Source organism: Zonotrichia leucophrys, chromosome 5 (genome assembly GCF_028769735.1).
Source record: "Zonotrichia leucophrys gambelii isolate GWCS_2022_RI chromosome 5, RI_Zleu_2.0, whole genome shotgun sequence".
NCBI classification, from domain to species: Eukaryota; Metazoa; Chordata; class Aves; order Passeriformes; family Passerellidae; genus Zonotrichia; species Zonotrichia leucophrys.
Genome location: NC_088175.1, coordinates 48,107,490 through 48,119,623, shown reverse-complemented (window position 1 = coordinate 48,119,623; position 12,134 = coordinate 48,107,490). Strand labels below are relative to the sequence as shown.

Here is a 12,134-nt window from a genome sequence, read left to right as displayed (position 1 = left end):
GTGTCCGCGCTGTGTCCCCCGTACACCCCGGCGTGTCCGTGTTCCCCACCTCGCCCGTGTGCTTGTGACCCCCAAGTCTCCCTGTCCCTGCCCAGGGTGTCCGTGTCCCCTGTGCCCCTCGGGTGGCACGGCACGGTTCGGTCCCCTCCCCGTGCGGTGTCGCCGCTGTCCGGGAGGGGCTGTCGGCGCGTTCCCCCTCCGCAGCCGTGCCTGGTGTCCGGCCCGGCCCCACGCGTGCCCCGCGGGTGGGCGGTGAGTGAAGGCGGCACCTGCCCCCGCCGGGTAAAAATAGCGCCGGGCGGGGGGGCCGGGGCGCAGCGGGGCCGGCGGAGCGGGAGCAGCCGCAGGGTACGGGCCGAGGGGCTCGGGGGGCTCCGGGAGCACCGGGGCTACGGGAGCGGCTGGGAGGGTGCGGGCTGGGGGGGCACCGGGGAGAAGCACCGGAGGGCAGCAACGGAGACCGGGAATGGGTTGTAGGGGGCCGGCAGAGGGAACGGGAGGGCAGCGAGAAGACATGTGGGGCCGGGAGGCGGACATGGCGGGGCCGGGATGGGATCCGGGCGCTCGGGAGGGGACAGGGGGGCAGGAGGGGGCACGGGGGGGCTGACGTGGGGCATGAGGGCAATGGGAGGGTTGGTTTGGGGCTTAGGGGGCTGCAGGAAGACGTGAGGGGCCGGGCTGTGCTGTTGAGGGGCCGGGATGGGGCATGGGGGGGCCGGAGTGGGACAACTGGAGTGCACAGCGTGGGAGGGGGAGGGCATGGGGACAGGGACAGGAGGAGGCTTGGCCGGGCTGGGGGACTATGGGGGGCACGGGCAGGCTCACGGCGTCATCGGGGGCACCCCAGTGACAGCCCTGTGCCCCTGCAGCAGTGACCGCAGCAACATGGAGGCTCTGGGAGACGCTGAAACCCCCACCTCGGACACCCCCACTTCGGAAACCCCCATTTCGACAACCCTCACCTCGGACACCCCCGCCTCGGACACCCCCACCGCGACTCCCGGCACCCCCACCTCGGACACCCCCACCCCCGGCACCCCCACCCAGGACACCCCCACTGCGAGCACCCCCATCCCCGGCACCCCCACCTCGAGTACCCCCACCCTCGGCACCCCCACCTCGGACACCCCCTCTGACCCCGCCGCGGGGCCCGGGGAGGGCAGCGGGGAGGCGACGACTGCAGGGGGTGGGGAGGAGGCTCGGGAAGCGGGGGGCGATGGGGGGGACACGGGGGGTGAAGGGAAGGATACGGGGGGCGATGGGGGGGACACGGGAGGCGATGGGGGGGACACGGGGGGCGATGGGGAGGGTACGGGGGGCGAGGCTGCCGGGGATGGCGGAGCAGAAGCGCCCCGGGGTGCCGGGGGCGATGCCGGGAATGGTGGTGTCGATGCCGGGGCAGGAACAGCCGGGGGCACCGGAGGGGGCACCGGAGGGGATACCGAGGAGGGTACCGAGGGAAAAGCGGCGCCGGCGGCAGCGGGCAGCTCCCAGCGCCGACAGGTGAGGAGGGGTTGGGAGGGAGGCGGCGGCACAGCCAGGGCAGGAGGCGGTGGGAGGGCAGCTGCGGTACGGATGGGACAGGGGAGGCTTTACTGGGGCAGGGTGAGAGTGCCAGGGCCAGCGTGACAGTGCCAGGGACATTGTGTGAGTGACACTGACCGTGCTGGCAGTGCCACCCTGCCTGTGCCTTACAGGAACCCACTTGGCTTCAGGACGAGGACGATGAGCTGTGGCCTGAGTTCCCTCCCTGCTCGTCCCCAGAGGGGGCCACCAGCCCTACGTCCCCTATGTCCCCTACATCCCCTACGTCCCCCATGTCCCTTACGTCCCCCATGTCCCCTACATCTCCCACGTCCCCTATGTCCCCAGCATCCCCAGTGTCCCCCACAGGTAAGAGCCATTTGGGCAATGGCACCCGGTGTCCTGGGGTCCCTGCTGCCCCTCAGTGCCCCCTTCCAGCGCTCTGACCCCTCCTCTCTCCTTGCAGCTGGCACCGCCGAGGACACGGGGGGCAGCACGAGGTGTGTCCCCACGGGTGGCATCCCGGTCCCCCCACGGCAGGGATGGCACCCCCCAGCGCCCTGCTCATGGCTGTCCCACCCGTGTGTGCCTGCAGGGCTGCTCCAGCGGGGGGGACACGGGACAAGGCAGCCCCCGGCTCGGCAGGACAGAAGTTGAGGCTGGAAGGGGCCGGGGGACGGCCACGAGTGGGGGCTCGGGCACAGGGGCGCAGCGCCATCCTGGAGAAGTTCGGAGGGTGAGGGGGCCTGGCCCCGCGGGGGCAGGAGGGGCACTGAGGGAAAGGAGGACCCCGGGTTTTGGGGGTCTACAGAACAGCCAGGGACAGTGGGATGGATGAAAGCAGTGGGGGTGTTGGAAGGCAATGGGAGGTACAGGGAAAATTGGGGGGCATGGCAGGGGCATGGGGCGGTGGGGGGTGTTGGGGGGCACAGGGCAATGGGGTCACTGGGGAACTGGGGCTCTGTGGGGCAATGGTGACACAGGGGGGACATGGGGCAATGAGGGAGGGTTTGGGGCACAGGGGGTATTGGGGGCATGGGGCAATGAGGGAGGGTTTGGGGCACAGGGGGTATTCAGGGCATGGGGCAATGAGGGGTACAGGGAGGAATGGGGGGTCCATAGAGCAGTAGGGTGGTGGGACAGGGGGCTGTGTGGCCATGAGGCATTGGGGGCCCAGAGCCACGGGGCAATGGGGTCACGGAGGGGCTGGGGTCCCTGTGAGGGACCGTGGGGTGGGGATCCCACATGCCAGGTCCCCCCAGGGCTGCCAAGGGCCCAGCCCCGCACTTGCGGCGCTCGGGCGGGGCCGCCACGGTCAAGACGATGCTGCTGGAGTGGTGCCGCGCCCGCACCCGCGGGTACCCGGTGAGCACCGAGGGGGCGGCGGGAGGGTCCAGGGGGGCCCGGGGGTGGCCTGACCCCCTGTCTGCGCAGAACGTGGACGTGCAGAACTTCTCGGGGAGCTGGGGCAGCGGCCTGGCCTTCTGCGCCCTCCTGCACAGCTTCTTCCCCGACGCCTTCGACTTCGCCGCGCTGGAGCCCAGCGCCCGCCGGGACAACTTCGCCCTGGCCTTCGCCACCGCCGAGTGCGTGAGCGCCGCGCCGGCCCCTCGGTGCCCCCGGACCCCCCGGGCGGCGCCGGTGACCGCCGTGTCCCTTGCCGCAGGGAGCGGGCGGGCTGTGCCCCGCTGCTGGAGGTGGAGGACATGGTGCGGCTGCCGGTGCCCGACGCCAAGTGCGTGTACACGTACGTGCAGGAGCTGTACCGCTGCCTGGTGGCCAAGGGGCTCGTCAAGACCAAGAAGCGCTGACAGGGAGGGTCCCCCACAGCCCCTCAGATGTGCCACCCCCTCCTCGTCCCCTGCTCTGTCCCCCAGCAGTAAAGGCCGTGGTTCCAGGCGGTGCTGGCCTCGTCTCTGCCCAGTATCTGGACACTGTCACCAGGTTGGGGCACAGTCACCTGGAGGGTGACATATCCCCCAGGGCTCCCGGAGCCCCCCATCCTCCCAGTGAGGCCCCACGGAGCCGGAGCAGGTGATGCAGATAATTTACTGCCTCATGTGCGGGGCTGGGGGCGCGGCTCGGCGTGGAGCCGGGTGTACTCCTCAGCCCGGCGCCGGAACTCCTCGGGGCGCTCCTGCAGCTCCCGGGCCACGTCGGGCCGCAGCAGCCGCCGGGGGTCCGGGCTGTCCAGCTGCAGCAGCAGGTCCTGGAGCACTGCAGGGGCACGGGGGATGTCAGGGGGGCGCCCACCCCCTGCGCTGTGCCCCTGTCCCCGCCGTGCCCACCTTGGATGGCGCGGGTGGCGGACTTCCAGTGCCCGTGGCTGGTGAGGGGCTGGCACACGCGGCCCTCGAGGTCCACGCTGGGGTGGTAGATGGGCGTGCGGAGGGTGGCGCAGGGCGGCTCATGCGGGTGGTTCGGGGAGAAGGTCAGCTCGAAGCGAAAGGCGCCAGCGTTGTATGGGGGGTTGTTCTGCCGGGGGATGGGGGCACCTCAGCCCCCTGTGCCGCAGCGTCCATCGCGGGGAGGGGAGGGACCTGTCCAGCCCTGATACCCTGTGCCCCTCATAGAAACTACCTGTGCCAGCCCGAGCCCCGCAGGAGGGGAATCTCCACCCGGTGTCCCCAGCCCAGGACCTGCAGCGTCCTCAGAGGGGCCCTCCCCAGTTCTGTCCTGCGGGGAACCCTCACTCAGTGACGTAGCCCCGTCCCAAGGGGGACCCTCACTCAGTGACACCGCCCCGTCCCAAGGGGGACCTTCACTCAGTGACACCGCCCCGTCCCAAGGGTCACCCCCGTCCCTCCCATGTCCCCAGGGGCACATCCCTCATCAAGCCCCCATGTCCCCATGCGCAGGGGACCCCCACAGCCCCGCTCCCCAGGACTCCCCGCAGCCCCCCGTGCCCCCCCGTGCCTCTCCCCACGCACGGGCAGCAGGAGTCCCGTCCAGCGCCGCACGTTCCCGTCCAGCGGCCGCACGTCGCGGGCCCCCTCCCAGCTCCGCGCCTCCTCCAGCTCCTGCGGGAAGGGGTGGGGCGGGTGTGGGCGGAGGTGTGTCCCCAGAGACCCCTCCATAGGGTAATCCTCCTCCCGGGACCCCCCCTCTGGGCGGGGCCGCCTGCAGACCCCGCCTGAATGGGCAGGGTTTATTTACCGGGCACGCTTTTATGGACGGGGCCGGAATTCTGGACACACCCCTGGGCGGAACCGCCCCGCCGGGGAAACGAAACTGAAACGTGCCGGGGTGATTGTCACCCCCGCACCGGAGACCCTGCACCCCGGTACTGCTTCCCTCGCACCCCGCCACCGCACCCCGGACTGACCCCCAGCACGCCTCCCCGGTACGACGCCCCCCCGGGGCCCTGACATCCCAGCCTGCTCTCCGTCCGGACCTACCGGCACTGACTCCCAGCCCCTCTCCCCGGACGGACCCCCGGGCTCTGACATCCCCCAGCACCGCCTCTCCCGCACCCCGGTACCGCTATCCCCGCACTGGCACTAACACTCCCCGGAACCCCCTTTCGCACCCCGGTACCGGGACCCGCGCACGGTGAGCTCGGGCCCCCCGGTCCCCGCTCCGGTGCGGACACCAGGACCCCCGGGCCGGTACCGCAGCGGCACCGGAGTCTTGCTCCCGTCCCGGTGCTCCCGGTGCCCACCTTGGCGATCCGCCCGGCCATGGTGATCGGTGCCCGGTGCCACGGGGATGGGCTCCGTGGGGTCACGCCTCCGGCCGGGCGGGACGAGATTCTGCGGCCGCGCCCCCGGCACGGGTGGGTGGGCACAGACGGGCCGGGGGCGGCCGGCGACCCCCGTCACCGCGGGGTGTGCCAGGGGTGACACAGAGCCGGCACCCCGCGCAGACGGGCGGCTGACGGGACCGAAACGGGACGCGGGTCGGCATCCCGGCTGCCTCCGCACCCCCGTGCCCGCCCCCGCATTACCGGCACTGTCCCGGCTGATTTACGGGAAGTTCCTTAATTTTTAACCAGGCAGGGTCGGAGCCGGCCAGATCTCCCGGACACGCAGGGACCGACCCGCCGGGCACCCAGGTGGGCCCGGGGCGCTGCCACCTCCCGTCCCCCACAGCCGGTCCGACGGGGGGACAGAGCGGGGGCTCCCCGGGATGGGGGTACGGGTGGGGGTACGGGTGGTGCAGGGAGTGGGGTGGGGGTCCGGGGTGGGGGATGCTGGGTGTCTGTCCTGTCCTTGACCTGTGCCTTCCCGCCAGCATGGCCATCAAGACACCCTGGCTGCCTCTGGCCTGGCTGGTGGCCACAGCCACGGTCACTGTCACCCCGGTAAGTGTGGCTCAGGGACACGGGCTCCCTGTGCCTGACACCCCTCCAGACTCCTCATCCGAGCCCCCACCCGAGTACCCCATGCCCCCCTCACACACATCCCTGTGCCCAGGTGCTCGCTCTGGATGCCACTCCCAGCTGGACGCCGCTGCTTGGGGAGCCCCCGACACCTCCTGTGCCCCCTGCTCGTACCTCGGCTCCCTCGCAGGACGTGGGGACCCCCAGCGCTCACCCCGAGGGTCGCTGGTGTCACAGATGTACCGCCCCGGGGCACTGATGGCACCGCACCGATGTTGGGTATCACGATGTCCAGCCCCAGCGACAGAGTGGGCACTGGAGGAGCTGGACACCGCAGCCGATGGCTGGGGTATCACAGATGTCCCCAGCCCCACAGCGACAGAGTGGGCACTGGAGGAGCTGGACACCGCAGCCGATGGCTGGGGTATCACAGATGTCCCCAGCCCCACAGTGACAGAGGGGGCACTGGAGGAGCTGGACTCCATTGGCACCACGGCAGTGCCCACGCCCGGCACCAGCGCCCCGCCGTGCCCTGGGGACGAGGAGCCGCCCGACGCCTGCGGGGAGCCCACGGGGGAGCAGCGGGCTGCCGTGGCCGAGGCTCTGGGCACCTTCGCCCTCCGCTTCTACCAGCGCATGGCAGAGGAGGCCGGGCCCGACGCCAACCTGCTCTTCTCCCCCATCACCGTCGCCACGGGGCTCTCGCACCTGCTACTGGGTGAGGGGCTGCCCGCGGGCACCGGCGATGCCGTGTCACCGCTGTCCCAGCCGGGCACCGAGCCGAGCCTCCCCTGTGCCCGCAGGCGCCCGCGGAGAAACGCAGGAGCGTCTGGCCGCCCTCCTGGCGTACCCGCCGGGGCTGCACTGCGTGCACGGCGCCCTGCAGCAGCTGGCCAGCACGCCAGGCCTCTTCTCGGCCGCCCAGATTTTCCACAACCCAGGTGAGACGGGCACCGGGTGCCGGTGGGGCGCCGCTCTCGGCCGGGCACCGGGGCTGACAGCGGGCCGTGCCGCCGCGCAGAGCTGCAGCTCCGACCCCGCTTCCTCAACGACTCCCTGCGCTTCTACGGCGCCCGCCCGTACGCCCTGAGCGGCAACGAGAGCCTGGACCTGCAGCGCATCAACGCCTGGGTGCGGGAGGCCAGCAAGGGGCTGCTGCCCTCGCTGCTCTCCGCGCTGCCCCCAGAGCCCAGCCTGCTGCTGCTCAGCGCAGTCCATCTGCGCGGTACGGCCCCGCCACCGGGCATCCCCCTGGCATCCCCCGGTCATCCTTCGGGCATCCCCTGGGTATCCCCCGGGTATCCCCTCGGTCATCCCCCGTGCATCTCCCGGACATCCCTCGGGCATCCTTCGGGCATCTCCCGAGCATCCCCCTGAGCATCCCCTGGCCATCCCCCCGGCCATCCCCCGGGCAGGGGGAGCGGGGCTGAGGCCGCCCGGCGCGGCCCCCCCGGTGCCCCGGTGCCCCAGCCGCGGTGCCGTGTCCCCGCAGCCGCCTGGCGCACGCCGCTGGACCGCAAGAAGACGGTGCTGCTGCCCTTCCTGCGGCCCGGGCAGAGCCCCCGCAAGGTGCCCACCATGACCAGCGCCAAGTACCCCGTGGCCTCCTTCAGCGACTCCCGCCTGCGGGTCCAGGTAGCCCCGCCAGGTGCTGGGGGTCACTGCTAGGGGAATGTTGGCATGATGCCACTGCAGCAGAACTAAGGAGGAGTGCCAGGCTGTGATATAACTCCTGCGGCACTCGGGGAGGATGCCAGGCTGATGTCACTGCCCTGGAACTGAAAGGGGCACAGGCTGTGCTCTCGCTCCCCTGGGGCTTTGGGGGATGCCAGGCTGGCACCTCTCTGGTGGCACCGTGGGGGTGCCGGTCCGTGGGGTCCCGCAGGGGCTCTTAGGGGGGTTCTGCCCCACAGGTGGGGCGGCTGGAGCTGCACGGGGGGCTGAGCCTCGTGGTGCTGATGCCGCGGGAGCCGCTGGAGCCCCTGGAGAGCCTGGAGCGGGCGCTGGACCCCGCCACCTTCCTGGCGCTGCTGCGGCGGGCGGCCCGCACCCCGCCCAGGGCCACCGCGCTGTCCCTGCCCCGCCTGCGCCTCGACCTCGCCCTGGACGTGGTGCCTCTGCTCCACGACATGGGTAAGGACACCTCTGGTCGCACCGCAGGGGCTGGCTGGCCCGCGGGGTCACATCGCTCCCGGTGCGGTGACCTTACACGGGCCCTGCCCTTCCCTGAGGATCACTTTCCCCAGGGTCCCCAAAGGCCACAATGTCCCCAGTATCCCCTGAGTCCCCCCCACCCTCCCGTGTCCCTGGTGTCCCCCATGTCCCCAGTGCCCCGGATGTGCCCCGCTCCCCCCAGCGCCCCTAAATGTCCCCTTACATCCCAGTGTCCCCAAATTATCCCCAGCGGCCCGAACATCCCCCATCTCCCCGGTGTCCCCCTCACATCCCTGAGCGTCCCCTGGCGCCCCCCAGTGTCCCCTCTGAGTCCCCGCTGTGTCCCCGCTGTGTCCCTGTGTCCCGATGTCCCCGTCCCTCCGGTTTTCTCTGGACGCCCCGTGTCCCCGGGTCCCCTCGGTGTCCCCTCGGTGTCCCTTCGGCCCCCGTGTTGGGCGGGAGTGTCGCTGAGGCCGGTGCCGCAGATTTCGGGCTGTTCCTGGACGCGGAGCTGTGCGGGCTGGCGCGGGGCCCGGCCGTGGTGGACACGGCGCGGCACCGGGCGGTGCTGGCGCTGGACGAGGCCGGCGTGGAGGCGGCGGCGGCCATGGCCACCTCGGTGGCGCGCTCGGCCCTGGTGCTGGAGGCCCTGCGCCCCTTCCTCTTCGTCCTCTGGCACAACAGCGGCGACTTCCCCGTTTTCATGGGCCGTCTCAGCGACCCGCAGCCCTGACTCTGCTCCTCCTGTGCCTGTCCTCCCTCCTGCCATCCCTCCATCCTTCCCTCCCGCTCCCTCCTCCTCTCCTCTCCCTGCTTCCCTCCTTTCTCCTCTCCTCTCCTCTCCTCTCCTCTCCTCTCCTCTCCTCTCCTCTCCTCTCCTCTCCTCTCCTCTCCTCTCCTCTCCTCTCCTCTCCTCTCCTCTCCTCTCCTCTCCTCTCCTCTCCTCTCCCTCTCCTCTCCTCTCCCTCTCCTCTCCTCTCCTCTCCTCTCCTCTCCTCTCCTCTCCTCTCCCTCTCCCTCTCTCCCTCTCCCTCTCCCTCTCCCTCTCCCTCTCCCTCTCCCTCTCCCTCTCCCTCTCCCTCTCCCTCTCCCTCTCCTCTCTCCCTCTCCCTCTCTTCTCTCCCTCCACACTCCCCAGGGCACCAGGAGATCCCTGCTTCTCCCGTGCCTCAGTTTCCCCGCCAGCTCGGGGTCCCAATAAATGCACCATCCACCTCTTGCCACCTGCGTGTGAGGAGGGGAAGGGACAGGCTGGGGGCACCAGGGACCCCGCTCTGCGCCAGGCTGTGTGCCAGGGGTGGTGGCAGCGCGGGGGCAGGTGACAACGAGAACCTTCCTTAAAAAAAAAGCGCTTTTATTGCCCTAGAAAAGCCCCGCGACCCCCGCGGCCGCTGCCACCCGGGGGGCGCCGGGGGGCACAGCGAAGGTGCCAAGGAGGGGGTGACCCAGCGCCCCCCCAGGTGCCCCCCAGTGCCAGCCCCGCCTCAGTCCCAGCCGTTCTCCTTCACCATGTGCGACATCTCGATGATGAACTTCCCCTCCTTGTACTTCTGGCTGCTCTCGAACGCCTGCTCCTGGTGGGGGGACACACACAGTGTCACACTCCCGTGTCCCCACGGGCACTGCCTTCCCCGGGCCTTGGGGATGTCCACAGCGAAGGGTTGGGGTGCCCAGAGCAGGGTTTGGGATGCCCATGGAAAGGGTTGGGGTGCCCAGGGCAGGGATTGGGGTGCCCAGGGCAGGGTTTGGGGTGCCCAGGGATGCCCATGGAAAGGGTTGGGATGCCAGGGCATAGTTTGCGGTGCCCGGGGTGGGGACTGGGGTGCCCAGAGCAGGGTTTGGGGTGCCCAGGGATGCCCATGGAAGGGTTTGGGGTGCCCAGGGCAGGGATTGGGGTGCCCGGGGATGCCCATGGAAAGGGTTTGAGTGCCCAGGGCAGGGATTGGGGTGCACTGGGATGCCCATGAAAAGAGTTGGGGTGCCCAGAGAAGGGATTGGGGTGCCCAGAACAGGGGATAGGCTGCCCAGGGCAGGGATTGGGGTGCTCAGGGATGTCCATGGAAGGGTTTGGGGTGCCCAGGGAAAGGGGTTGAGGTGCCCAGACAGAGATTGGGGTGTCCAGGGATACCCATGGAAAGGGTTGGGGTGCCCAGAGGAGGGATTGGGGTGCTCAGGGCAGGAATTGGGGTGCCCAGGGATAACCATGGAAAGGGTTGGGGTGCCCAGAGCAGGGGTTGGAGTGCCCAGGTCAGGGATTGTGGTGCCCAGGGCAGGTTTTGGGGTGCTCAGGGCAGGGTTTGGGGTGCCCTGGGATGCCCATGGAAAGGGTTGAGGCGCTCATGGCAGGGTTGTGACCCCCAGACAGGGGTTGTGGCCCCCGGGCAGTGCCCGCAGCAGGAGGGGGTCCCAGCTGGGGGTGGCACTCACGTATTTCCAGCCCAGGGTGGTCTTGCAGCTCTGGCAGAAGATGTCGGCCACCGAGTGCAGCCCCGTGAGCAGCAGGCGCTGCTCGGCCGGCCCGCAGCCCACGTTCACCCTGCACCGAGCACAGCGGGGCTCCCACCACCGGCCCGGCACCCCCGGGCTCCCCTCCCCGCCGCCAGCCCCGGTGCCCCGGTACTCACACGGAGTTGAACAGGTAGGCACGGCCGTGGCTGCCCTGGAAGGACTGTGGGGACACAGCGAGTGTCACCGGTGCGGCCTCCACGTCCCCCGCACCCCTCCCTCCATGTCCTGCTCCCATCGCGCCGCACTGCCACCGGCCTGGGGACACCGCGGGGGACACCTGCCAGCCCGGGGACACCGAGGGGGACACGGCCACCTCCGTGGGAGCCACACGGGTCACATGCCACCGCCAGCACACCGCGCCGTGGCGGGAGGGGGGTAGGGAGGGTGCTTCAAACTCAGCACTCTGGGGACACGGCAAGGGGACACCCGCTGCCCTAGGACACCCCGGGGACACGGCAAGGGGACACCCGCTGCCCTAGGACACTCCGGGGACGCAGCGAGGGGGACACCCGCTGTCGCAGCACACAAGGGACAGTGCCTGTCCTTGCCGGGGGTGGCGGTGGTACCTTGGAGATGAGCTCCTCGTGGCGGGCCAGGTGCGCCCGGCAGTGCACGCAGCTGTAGGTGCGGTGCGAGCGCGGCAGGTAGCTGCGGAAGGTGCGCGGCGGCAGGCGGGCGGCGGGCGGCAGGCGGCGGCGGGCCGGGCCCGGGGGCGGCATGGCGGCGGCGGGCAGCGCCCCGGGGGGCACCGCGCAGCCCCCGCACAGCCGCTCGCACGGGAAGCAGCGCAGCAGCGCGCCCAGAGTCGCCGTCCCGCCCGGCCGCGCTCGGGGGGCTCCGCCGGGGCCCCCCGGCAGAAGGAGGCGGAAAAGGGGGGCGGCCTGCGAGGGGAAGGAGGGCGGTGAGGGGGAACCCCTCCGCAGCCTCCCAGGGGTGGGCGCTCCGCGAATGGAACCGGCTGAGAACGGGCGGAGTGACACCGGGACAGCCGGGGGGGCAACGGGGGGACCGTCCCAGGATGGGTCTGGGGTCTCTTCTCGAAGCGTGGGGGGGTCCCTGGGGAGGTGATGGGGGTCCTGAGGGGGAAACCTGCGGGTACCGAGCGGGGGGAATGAGGAACCGGGGGAAGGATGGTGGGAGTCCCGGTGGGAGATGGTGGGGGTCCTCACGGGGGGTGATGATGATGGGGGTCCCCAGGGGCCCGTTGGGGGTCCCGGGGGGGATGCCGGGGGTCTCCGGGAGGATGCCGAGGGGATGTTTGCGGTGGCGGTGAAGGAGGACAGGGATGTCGCCGGATGGGGGGGGGGGGATGTCAGGAGCGCTGCGGGACACGCCGGGGGCTCGGTGGGGCTGTGGGGGGCTCGGGGGGACACGATGGGGGGGATACCGGGTTCCGTGGCTTCCCGGGAGCCTCTCACCGCCCGCCGCTGTCCCCGCCGCTGCCGCTGATGTCGCCGCTGTCCCCGGGGCGGGCGCGGGGGGGCCCTGCGTGCCCGGGAGCCGCATCACGGCACCGTGACTCATCCCGCGGCCGTGACGTCACCGCCCGCCACCGCCGCCGTGACGTCACCGCACGGCCCTCCGACGTCAGCCCGGCCGCCGGGGATGAGCTGCGACCCCCGGGGCA

The 12,134-nt window shown here is 71.2% G+C and overlaps 4 protein-coding genes across 5 annotated transcripts; 2 read left to right on the top strand and 2 right to left on the bottom strand.

Annotated features, from left to right (window-relative positions):
* Positions 1-1,216: 1,216 nt before the first annotated feature.
* On the top strand, positions 1,217-3,416 carry SMTNL1 (smoothelin like 1). The gene is made up of 8 exons (XM_064714920.1): positions 1,217-1,234; positions 1,324-1,503; positions 1,698-1,893; positions 1,991-2,024; positions 2,120-2,260; positions 2,787-2,889; positions 2,959-3,110; positions 3,191-3,416. The coding sequence occupies exons 1-8, from the start codon at positions 1,217-1,219 to the stop codon at positions 3,333-3,335; spliced, it is 969 nt and encodes a 322-aa protein (XP_064570990.1). The 3' UTR covers positions 3,336-3,416.
* A 146-nt stretch (positions 3,417-3,562) lies between these two features.
* On the bottom strand, positions 3,563-5,412 carry UBE2L6 (ubiquitin conjugating enzyme E2 L6). The gene is made up of 4 exons (XM_064714142.1): positions 5,186-5,412; positions 4,455-4,544; positions 3,813-3,999; positions 3,563-3,741 (listed from the first exon to the last, which is right to left on the bottom strand). Exons 1-4 carry the CDS (start codon positions 5,204-5,206, stop codon positions 3,581-3,583), a joined length of 459 nt encoding a protein of 152 aa, XP_064570212.1. The 5' UTR covers positions 5,207-5,412; the 3' UTR covers positions 3,563-3,580.
* On the top strand, positions 5,233-8,867 carry SERPING1 (serpin family G member 1). Its single transcript, XM_064714143.1, has 10 exons — positions 5,233-5,327; positions 5,531-5,578; positions 5,758-5,827; positions 5,940-6,075; positions 6,258-6,563; positions 6,649-6,786; positions 6,867-7,070; positions 7,338-7,480; positions 7,759-7,978; positions 8,485-8,867. Exons 1-10 carry the CDS (start codon positions 5,233-5,235, stop codon positions 8,730-8,732), a joined length of 1,608 nt encoding a protein of 535 aa, XP_064570213.1. The 3' UTR covers positions 8,733-8,867.
* Positions 8,868-9,336: 469 nt separating this feature from the next.
* On the bottom strand, positions 9,337-12,038 carry YPEL4 (yippee like 4). 2 transcript variants are annotated; one of them, XM_064715261.1, is made up of 5 exons: positions 11,926-12,038; positions 11,074-11,388; positions 10,624-10,667; positions 10,427-10,535; positions 9,337-9,573 (listed from the first exon to the last, which is right to left on the bottom strand). In XM_064715261.1, exons 2-5 carry the CDS (start codon positions 11,224-11,226, stop codon positions 9,484-9,486), a joined length of 396 nt encoding a protein of 131 aa, XP_064571331.1. In that variant the 5' UTR covers positions 11,227-11,388; positions 11,926-12,038; the 3' UTR covers positions 9,337-9,483. The 2 variants fall into 2 exon arrangements, with proteins under 2 accessions (XP_064571331.1, XP_064571330.1); XM_064715260.1 differs by having other exon boundaries at positions 11,895-12,001.
* Between the last annotated feature and the right edge of the window lie 96 nt (positions 12,039-12,134).